General features: G+C 33.9%; 1 protein-coding gene across 2 annotated transcripts in view; it reads left to right on the forward strand.

The window, feature by feature from the left end:
• The window catches only part of LOC127415540 (filamin-A-interacting protein 1-like), a 45,430-nt gene extending 42,526 nt beyond the window's left edge, over positions 1–2,904 (forward strand). The window contains exon 7 of one of the 2 annotated variants that reach the window (XR_007892962.1): positions 1–1,334. This exon is cut by the window's left edge and continues 209 nt beyond it. Coding sequence is in view for 1 of the 2 variants with exons in the window: in XM_051654312.1 (XP_051510272.1) it covers positions 1,195–1,374 (180 nt within the window). In the remaining variant the exon portion in view is untranslated. The other variant, XM_051654312.1, reaches the window with a different exon arrangement.
• Positions 2,905–11,316: the final 8,412 nt, after the last annotated feature.

Here is an 11,316-nt window from a genome sequence, read left to right on the forward strand (position 1 = left end):
AACCTTGGACTTAGGATGGAACCCACCGAACCTCACCGAAATGACCTGCTGGTTGAACTGCGATGCACCTCGTTGATCTCTGCCTGCATCACCTTTGTCTATTGATGGACTACAATCTTGAAATGGAATACATAGACTATCATTTAATTGCCAACAAAACCCTTCATCAGCCAACTAACAAAGGACAATCCATCTATGTGAACTTCTGCAGTTAATCCAGGATGGACTTCAAAGACATTAGTCATTAATCTTACAGTTCATACAAAATCTTTGATTAAACACTAGCCCTTAATACTTACTTAGTTTACTAATTTTAAACCATGACTTGCACTGCACACAAATAACTAATATTGTCATTATATTCATGATGTTAGCCAGAGGGGAACTGGTCCCCACAGTGAGCCTGGTTTCTCCCAAGGTTATTTTTCCCCATTAACCAACATCTTATGGAGTTTTGTTTTCCTTGCCACAGTCGCCTTCAGCTTGCTCACTGGGGTACTAAATAAAATTATTAATTAATTTTTTTAATTTTTATTTAAAAGAATGTTATACACAATTTACAATCATATTTAATCAAACTACACAATAATCACTCTAAGACTTTATAGATATTACAGTTTAATTTTTTGTTAATGCATGATTTTCTGTAAAGCTGCTTTGAAATGATGTGTGTTGTGAAAAGCGCTATACAAATAAAAATATCTGATAACATAAAATATCTTACTTTTTTAATTTGTTGAAGTCTTGCTTGTGAAGACAGAAGTTGTTAGCAATTTTCAATTTTTTTTTAATTAGATTTAATACATTTGTATTAAAAAAATGGGCTACTTTCACTTAATTTGGTAATAGAGTGAAGAGGATTAAATTATTAATATCCCAGATAGCTACAATTGTTTTATTTTATTTTATTAATATCACACATTGGCCACCCCTGTTCTGTATTATTTATTTTATTTTATTATATTTTGTTGCAGATGGTCACACCGGTCCTATTTTTATTTTATTATTCATTTAGAAATGTTGATGACAGTTTTAGATAATTTTCAAGGCTTAAAACTTTCACATTCTGAAATAGAAAGTAGCCAACAATAAAACAAAGGGCTGGCCATCTTACATGTATATTTTTAAAAATGCACTTAAAATATGGCAAACACAGGGCTAATATACAAAAATATTTTCATTGTCTTTTTTCAGCACGGAACGGATGTGCAGTCACCTCGCTCCACAGCAACACGAATCCCTGTGTCAAAAGGTATGAAAACAGGGAAAGTGGTCTTCGGTCCGTCCTCGACGTCACGCTCTGAGAGCCAGTCTATGAAAATTGAACTGAGGAAAACTGCAGTTTGCAGCTATATAGCTGGAGGAAAGAGATGAGATGGACTCATTAATTTGGCACTGGAATTGGTCTAAGCACTACAGAACTGTATAAAATCTGAAATAATTTGCACTGCAAAACAAAGAAATTGAACATTTTGAAAAAACAAACAAACAAGCAAACAAACAAAAAAGTCATTATTATATTTGAACTGTAAATATCGTATGTCAAATCATCCATTTGTACAGACTGTATAGCTGACACTCACACAAATGGACAAAGTGACAGATCTGTGCATGTTTGTTTTTTTCTTTGCACATTTTCACTAACCCTGTTTTTCCATTCATATTTATTTTTCCATTTACCATTTTGCTAATGTTTTATTTTAGAAAACTGCTTGTGGAGGGTTCCTGCAAATGTATTGGATCAAATGGCACAAAATGTGATTCCACTAAATAAATATATATTATTTTGTCTTCAGAATCTGAAATATAATTTTTGAATGTGTGTGTGTGTATATATATATATATATATAGCCTATATATACACACACACCCTTCTTATGATCTTAAAAATCTTTTGATCTGAAGGCGTATGCTTAAATGTTTGAAATTAGTTTTGTAGACAAAAATATAATTGTTTTTGAAAGTTTTTGAAATTGGACCAAATAATAAAGAAAAGCAGCCAATAAGTGCCCAATATAGATGGGATTTATTTTGGATTTTGTTTAGTCACAACATAATTCCCATAGTTCCATTTATGTTATTCCATAGTTTTGATGATTTTACTATTATTCTAAAATGTTAAAAAAAAAAAAAAAAAAAAAAAAAAAGTATAATAAAGAATGAGTGTTTCAAATCTTTTGACCGGTAGTGTATATATATATATATATATATATATATATATATATATATATATATATATATATATATATATAATTTTTATTTGACAGAGCAAGTGCACCATACACCAGGCTGCATCCCAGGCACCTAGAAATATGATTTATTGTTATGTTCAGTATTATTGTTTTGTTTATTACACAATTATCTTCTAAGAAGTACTGGATATCAGGAAACCTAATGTGTGAATAACAATTTATAACATATTCCTTGAAGAAAAGCATATTTAGTGCAAACTCTGGCAGACCTGCATCATCAAATATTTACTGATGAACAAACTTTTAAATAATTGTATAGATGACCCATTGTGGATACCAAAAGTTCCCATAGAGAAGGAATTTGATATTATTCCAAAAATGATATGTGATTTTCTGGATTCAATGCAAGTTAAGCTCTATGGACAGTCTATTCAACATGCTGTCAATTAGACAGACAATCATTTACACTTACACATTTGAAGAAAATAAAAATAAATTGTGTTTACATTAATGCACTGGAACATAGACTTACAGTGCATTACTTTAAACACGTTTTAAACAAAGCATTCCAGAGTGTTTAAAAGCAGAAATGCACTGCTCATAATTTTGTCAAATCACTTATTTTATTGTGTATTCCATAAATATAAATTATTCTGTATAAAAATGTGTTGTTTGAGCTTTAAAGTAGAATAAATGGTCCTTTTAGCTGTGAGACTATTTATTTTTATTTTTTTAGGCAGATCAACTTCTTTCTAGTATCTTTGCTTAAATTGTGCAAAAGTTACAATGTTTACCAATTATTAATGGTCATAACTGGAGTAGAAATTAGCATAAAACATTCCTTAATTGGACATAACCCCCTTACTAACTTAAAAAGGTTTGAAAACTTTTGAAAATAATTATTAAGATTTGGACACTCATGTATTCAAGAAGTATTGTAAGGAAAAAAATTTTTACTTGATTGTTCCTTCACCAGCACCTGGCATTCAATCAAAATGGTACAAACATTCTCAGAAACGTATGAAACCAATATGAATCCAAAGGTTACATTTCTAAGAAGGTAGGGATTGTTAAGAAGATGTTTAATAGATTTTTTTTTTAAAGATCCTTTTCCTCATGTGTCATGGACCCAAAAGCAGATTTATAGAGATTCTTAAAATATCCTGTTGCTGTTTTGTGTGTCAGTATCAAGAGATTGCTAATTCAATTAATTCCATTTTACAGCAGCCTATAGACGACAAACTGACAGCATTCATTTTCTAATCCATCCATGCGTAATAACAGGCATCATGCTGATGACATCACTCATGAGATAAGGCTCAGATTCCCAGAAAGGCAACTTAAAACATTGATATTTTTACCAGTCATGAACTTGGCTGCTCGAAAGCACTTACATGTATTTAATACGGATTCTTTCCATGAAGTCAGCCCTGGATTTGAGGAGGTCATTGTGATTATGTGTCGGTATAAGCACACTTTCCCTGTTTTCATCCACAGAGAATGTTGTGCTCCATAGCTGGAGAATAAAGTCCCACAGGATCAGAAAGTCTTTCAGGTGCGCTATCAGTTTTTTTGTGATATAAAGTCATTGCTCGGATGAGAAACAAATGGCTCCAACCTGTGGCTTTACTTATAGACTGTATTCACTCAGTTGTTTTCAATATGCATCCCTCCCTCAGCATAATCTCACCTGATTATTGTTGCCAGGAGTTTGGACTTAATGTTGAATACTGAAGAAAAATCATCATACATCATTTACATTTATTCAATCAACAGATGCTTTGGTCCATTGCAACTTATTTTAACATTAAGGAGTCAACAGTATTAGCAGTGCTGTGACAAAATGTTAACTGCATTTTCTTTAAGTTTCATGTCACATTCTCTCATCATTTACTCAGCTTCATGCCATCCCAGGTGTGTATGACTTTCTTTCTTCAGCAGAACACAAAGATTTAGAGGAATATCTTTAGAGGAATATCTTTAGAGGAATATCTGTGAACTGAGTCCCCTCATGAAGCATTGGAGAGGACTTAAATATTGATATTGTTTCTCACCCAAAGCGATCATATCGCTTTAGAAGACATTAATTTAACCACTGGAGTCGTATGGATTACTTTTACTACAACTTTATGTGCTTTTTGGAGCTTTAAAGTGCTGATCATCATACACTTGCATTGTATGGACCTACAGAGCTGAGATATTCTTCTAAAAATCATCATTTGTGTTCTGCAGAAGAAAGTCATACACATCTGGGATGGCATGAGGGTGAGTAAATGATGAGAGAATTTTCATTTTTGAGTGAACTATTCCTTTAACCCTTTAATGCATACCTCGGGTCTTTAGTGACACGGGACCTCATTCAATCCCCTGTACCTCATCCATTTTTTTGCCCACACCTCTTTGGCGTTCCTCAACTTTTCTCTTCTGTATAGTGTAAAAAAAAAAAAAAAGAGGCAAAAGTGCAGAAAATATTTTTTTCACAAGTGCTTAATTACCAAAAGTGTATAGGGTCATTAGAGACCCGAGGTATGTAACAGTGTCGCTTTTTTTTTTTGTACTTCATAAATTATATTTTTATGATTATTTCATATCTATATAAGTTTACCATCACAGGATATACTACTATGGGGTTCACAGTGCTGGGTCAATGCTGGTGTACAGCACGCCCCCGGAGCCCTTTATTAGTTTAAGCAGGCTGGACAGTATACATTGTCTGTGACATGGTATTTATTTTTTATTTTTTTTAAATGGCAGACATCATATGTCTGATATAATGCGCATAATACAATATATAATCATGCACAGATACTAGCTGATGCTGATGATCCCAAAATGGCCAAATATCAGCCAATTAATCATCTGCCCTATATATCGTCTATCAGTAATAAAAATGTTGACTGGTGGAGATTTTCCTCTACAGTTTATTCCAGGATAGCCATATACTGTATCCCTCCAGTTGTGGGCACGCCCCCGGTCTGTGGTTGATCAAACAAAAAGATAATCCCGCCCCCAACTCACACCATTGGTTGAGTCAGTGCTGTTGTGTCGGGCTGGACGGGTCGCTCAAAACAAGCAGAAGAATTTTATAGCGCCACAGAGACAAAGTGTTTACAGTTTTCGAGAAAATGAACCTAAGAGTGGCTTACTTATAGCTGTCTCTGCATATTAAGCAGGGATAGGAGAAAGTATTTTAACACCCAGGCACAATGAGAAAACATTTAGGAATGCGAGATTACAAATGGAAATGTCTGTAAGAAGTCAAAGAAAAACAAGAAAGAGGGCGAACTTTGTCTTGCTGACATGGTTTGGGTTTAAAAATCAGTTTTAGAGCTCTCGAGAGGCTTATTGTTTTCATAAAATGGTGGAAAACGGCAAAATAAGACACGAATGTTCAGTAAGGTTAATAATAATCATGATAAACACAATAAATAATCACTAATCATTCATCTTTTTCATTTCAGAAACTGCATATATCATATATAAACAATTAAAGGCAGCTGTCCCTCAGAAGAAGGACTGATTTCAATCCCAGCACTTATTATGTCTGTTGAAATGTGAAGATAATTTTCCCAGAATATATTTAGCATATTCCTTTATTTGGAGGTAAATGGGACCAAAGCGATTTGAGGAAAAGAAACCCTGCCTCTCTCATAAACAGACCTGACTTTTGTCATTTATTCTTCTTAAAGATAATATGGCTACTTAATCGATGAATTTATGCACTATCATTACTATTGCTAACGCTTGGGGTGTCTCAAAATCCCTAACTCTAAGAATTAAACTTCTACGTGTAAATCGTCCCGCACCATTTGTGTTACAGAAATGAATGATTGGGTACGACGGGGCTAAAGGCTCCCCGGGTTAAAAAGCACATTTGATTTTACTTTCTCCCAAAACACTAAATAGCAAGACACTAACACAACACTTGTTTGTCACTTAACACTGCAAAATATTCATTATCCATGAGCTCTTTGTGTGTAGTGTCTAAAGTTTTTGAGCTAATTATATGTAATATTTAACCATTTTTAAAATGTTGCAAATGTATGTAGCTAATGAAAATCCCTGAAATTATCATATCTATTTTGAGACAAAATACTTTAAATACATTTGAATTTTCAGTTTTGTTCAAAGTGAATAAATATTTTTCAATAACTGTCCAATAAATGAAAGGATGGAATTTGGGGTAAAAAGCCCCCCTGTTGCAGGGGCTAAAGGCCCCTATTAAACACTGTAAGTGGGGGAACTTGTTATGAAAAATTTTCAAAGTGGGCTTACATTGACTGATCCAATCATTATGGAGATCCATTTGTTCATAGTATCCTTTAGATGTTTTGAAACAGCAAATATGATTGAAATTCACAGGAAATCATGCACCCTTTTATGAAGTGGTTATTTTAAAGCATTATTTTTGCTACTTTTCAAAGCGATCAAGTTTAGGATTTTTGCCTATTGTCTAAAGTTAACGTAAATTGATGGAGCAGGTTTATGACTCAAACAGTAATTAGAACCATGTTTTTGACACTGACACTGACTGAAATGTGGACTTAAGAGTTGCACTCCAAAACAATGTGTTTTCAAGGCATATAAACAGTTTCCAAATGCTTCTATACACATACGTTGCACAATACAATGCACAAGATGAAACTGAGCTTGTTTAACATTTGTGGTTTGTACAATTATGTTCAGATGGAAATCATTACATGCATTGTAAACAATGTCCTTTGTGTCCTAAGAAAAGTGCACTTGAACTTAAACAGACCTTGCAGGCATGCAAATGTATTTTGATGCCAGTTATAAAACCATAAATTCATTATTTCATCATTTGTTCTACAATCGAGCATTGAGGGCCATTAGAAGTTCAATCTTTCCCGTGATCAGTAAAACCAAAATAAATTAATTGATAGATATATGAATAGATCCATTAGCAGATTTGACAATTCCCTTAAACAAGAATGATATAGTGGTCAAATTAAATTAAAAACAGGCACAATCTTGAAATAAAACAAAGTAGAAATGTTACAACCATCTTGGCATCCATATGTTGCTAAATGTTTCAACATTTTATCATTAGATGGGCAACAGAGATATATAGTTTAATATATATCCTAACTGTTTTTATGCAGACATGCTGAAAATGAGATAAAATGTGTAGTTTGTCTGAAAGAGGCAGTCATGATTGTGATGTCTTTTCTATGTGCCACTAAACTCGACCGCTAGGGGGCTACAGACACAAATAATTTAAATAGATTTGTTAAAACAGCAACTTGCTTGTTAAATCAACGACTTGAATTGACAACGAACTAAAAATAATCTTGAGTGAGGAATTGAATCTTTTAAGAGTAACAAATTATTCAGCTGTGTTCTGTTGCATATCTAACAGGTCATAGCAAAATAACCCAGTGCTCAAATAACATCTTCAGAAATATGTTTAGCTTGCCTACATTTTGTTAGTAAATATTTCTTAATTATGGACTTCAGTCGTTGCTGGTGATTTTCTTGAAAAATGCTCTGAAGGTGATGTGTGGTGTGTGGTAATGTCCAGTACTAACCTGGTACTTTTAAGTTTATTTTACAGGTTCCCTGACATTGATCGATCTCTGGACACAGGTAAATTGTGTTTTTATTCATATTGCTTAGGGAGCATTCCAAGAAATATAAAAAAGTTAGTCAGAGCGTGTCGTGTTTTTTTCTGGCGCCAAAAACTCCCGCGCAAACAAGTGCCACTTGCCTCAGGAGGTAACCATAGCAACAGCTTGAGCACTTTCCGTTGCAGGATCAAACAGTACCTGTATTGTCATCATTTATCAGTATATGGGTTAACATATCACAAAAATGTAGTGTTTGAAAGTTAATTGAAAGGTTTTAAGATATTTGACGTCCGACTAACTGTACTACGGGCGCCAAAGTGAACACAGATAGGTAACAAGTTACTGAAGGAGATTTTTGTAGATGAATAGTTCACCCAAACATTCTGTCATCATTCTGTCACCGTCTCACCCTTCATATTGTTCGATCATAACCCGTATTACTTTATTCCGTTGAACACAAAATTTAAGTAAAATGTTCAGTCTCAGACGCCATAAAAGTGAATGGTGACAGAGTAATTGACTCAATCCTAAAAAATATATATTCTTTGGAACAGGTTTGCAGCATTAAGGGTGATTAAATGATGAATTTTCATTTTGTGGGCGAACATTTAGCAAAGTTGACTCAATTGAAAGTCATTTAACTGCCTTTGATGTACATAATCTGAAGAAACGTTTGCATACAAGAAAACGCGAGCGCAAATCCGTCAGTCCACTGTCGGCCATCTTTGAAACGCTCTCGGGAGGCTATTTCCAGTCATGAGAGTGCAGCTCTTATCTACTTGAATGGGAAAAGACCAAAATCTCAAAAACGGTTGGTCAAGATTACGATCAAAGGACATACTTCAAATCAGCAATAAAATTGGACAATACTGGAATCATAATTTGTGATTCTTAACTTCACATTACGCAAAAAAACCGCAATTTTCCCATTCATTTTAATAGAAGTGGCCCATCTCTGCTACATAATCTCTGATCCTACTCGATTTTCTGTGTCATACGCGGGTATGGACGGGGGGTATTATATCTGAATCTGAAACTCACAACACGCTGATGATGAGCAACATGCAGCAGGAAAAAGCGCATCTCATCACATCCATCACATAAATGTGACGTCAGAGCTCCAGGTTCGGGTTCAGCCCCCTGTTAAGAAGCACATTCTAGTCTGAGATCCCGTGCATTTGGGAACAGCCTTCACGAGCTGTGGGTGATCAGACCCTCTTCATCTCCATCTCTCCATCATTACGGAGAATTTTCTGAATTAAATCGACATTAAAACCCCTTTGCATCTGGGCATCCTTTTCACCTCCTTTCACCAGAATTGTGATGTACTGAGAGAGTGTTTAGAAACTTTTGGGAGTTTGGTAAGTGCTTATTTATTTCCCACCCTTTATGAATAAACTTTATTAAATTTATATGGAGGGATGCGTTGTTCATCCAGCAGCTCAGAACACTTTTTTTTCCCCCATAGACGTTTATATAGTGATTTCATTTTTCCAATGTCCTTTTATTGAGCTTTGGAATTTAACGATTCATTGGGATAATACTGTGTCCATAGAATTTAAAAGAAACATTTGAACTTGTCTCCCCTTTTGTTTGGGAGTCTTTAAAACTTCCCAAATAATTAGGAGATTTTAAGAACTTTCTTTTTTGGTAATTTTTTTGCCTTTTCCCAATTTACATATGTTGTATGCATCTATGTGAATAGGTTTTGCAGTAGATTATTTTTGTAGTTGTAATAAGGCTTTAATAGTGAACAACTACCTAAGATACACACTCAAAAAAAATATTTAGGCATTTAAATTTGATAAATAAATTCCATCAAATTGTAAATTGTCTATTGTGTAATTTTTTAACAAAATTAAATTAATAAAACTAATTACTTAAATGTACTAATTACTTAAAGTTAATAAAGTTATTACACTTATTAATAAAAAATATGTAGTTTTTATTTTATTAAAAATTACTCAGTTTGATATATTTTTGTTATGAAATTGAAATGCGGAAATCTTAAAATAATTTTTTTTAGTGTACTGTGCATATACTGTACATATGCAATGTATTGTTAAATGTTTGGGTCACACTTTGGGTAGCTGACATAAGTACATAAGTCTAATAGCGATTTCAGGTAGAACTTTTAAGTATATGAATTAAGAAAAGTGTATATCATATGTTTTTTCCATTTTTAAACTTTTTCATCTGAAAGGTCCTGCCATATGACAAATGCATTCTTAAAAGTACAAATGTCACATGATGTTTCTTGGTGTGCATGAGGTCATAAAACTGAAATTACAGTAATTTTAGAAGAATTGGAAAAAGTTTGTTTAAAGAAGTTTTAGATTAATTCTAGTTTAATTTCTAGTTTACAGCAGGACTGTGCTGAAATTTAATTCCAGTGCATATATTGCTGAGTATTTGCAATTAATGATTAATGCACAGCATGCACGTAATGTAAACATATTTTGTAAGTTGCTTTTGTTTATACATTGCTGTTGTTATTACACTTGTAATTTTAGTAACATGCAATATATGTAACACAGACCCTGTAAAATTAGCAAAAGTGCTCCCAAGGTTTTCAGGTAGAGAGAAACAGATATTCTCAGCATGAACGTCAGGATGTGAAGTTTACATTTGTCCATGCCCGACAGCAGGGGGGCGCAAGAATCCTTCAGAAAAGTGTTCCTCTCCTAATGCATGGTCCCAGATCAGGCAAATTTCCAGACGATTGCATATAGTCTATGAACTCACAGTTTCCGATGTTAAACAGATGAATCAGTGAAGTTTGCAGTGACATACATCATGCACTAACTGAGCCTATTTTGTTGCAAATATGAAAATGAAAATTCTGTCATCATTTGCTCACACTCATGTTGTTCCAAACCCGTATGACTTTCTTTGTTCCATGGAACACAAAAGGAGATGTCCAGATGGCTCTTTTTCATAATGGGGACTGAGGCGGTGAAGCTCCAAAAATGACATAAAAATCAACATTAACAACCTTTTTTTAGACTGTTCCTCACACAGAGCTATCGTATGGCTTCAGAAAACTTAGAACACAGCACAGACATTGCGTGGGCTACTTTTATTTTGCTTTTTTGTCCGTTTTGGTGCTCAAAAAGTACAGTCAGCCCTAGCCCCATTCACTTTCATTGCATGGAAAAAAGCAGCCTGGACATTCTACAAAATATCTTCATATCATGAGGGTGACAGAAATCTTTATTTTTGGGAGAAATAACTTTTAAAGTGCTGCAGTGAATGTATCTTGAGATCCACTGTGGCTTACTATAGTCATTGAAAATGTAACAATTGTTTTTTAAGTACTAACCATGGAAAACACATTTTACGGTGTCCAGAGAAACAGCAGGAATACTGAATGAAAAGTGCTTTAAAATAAGGTAGAATGTGATCTCTTGCAGTGTGCTGTGTGTGAGTAGAGTGTGTGATTTGGTTGGTATTTTTCAGATAGATTTATGTATAGAGTGTTTGCAGTATGGTTAATTTTTCAGGCTGATTGATGGTCTGCTGATACGGGAGTGAAG

This window comes from Myxocyprinus asiaticus, chromosome 25, assembly GCF_019703515.2.
Source record: "Myxocyprinus asiaticus isolate MX2 ecotype Aquarium Trade chromosome 25, UBuf_Myxa_2, whole genome shotgun sequence".
In the NCBI taxonomy this organism is placed as follows: Eukaryota; Metazoa; Chordata; class Actinopteri; order Cypriniformes; family Catostomidae; genus Myxocyprinus; species Myxocyprinus asiaticus.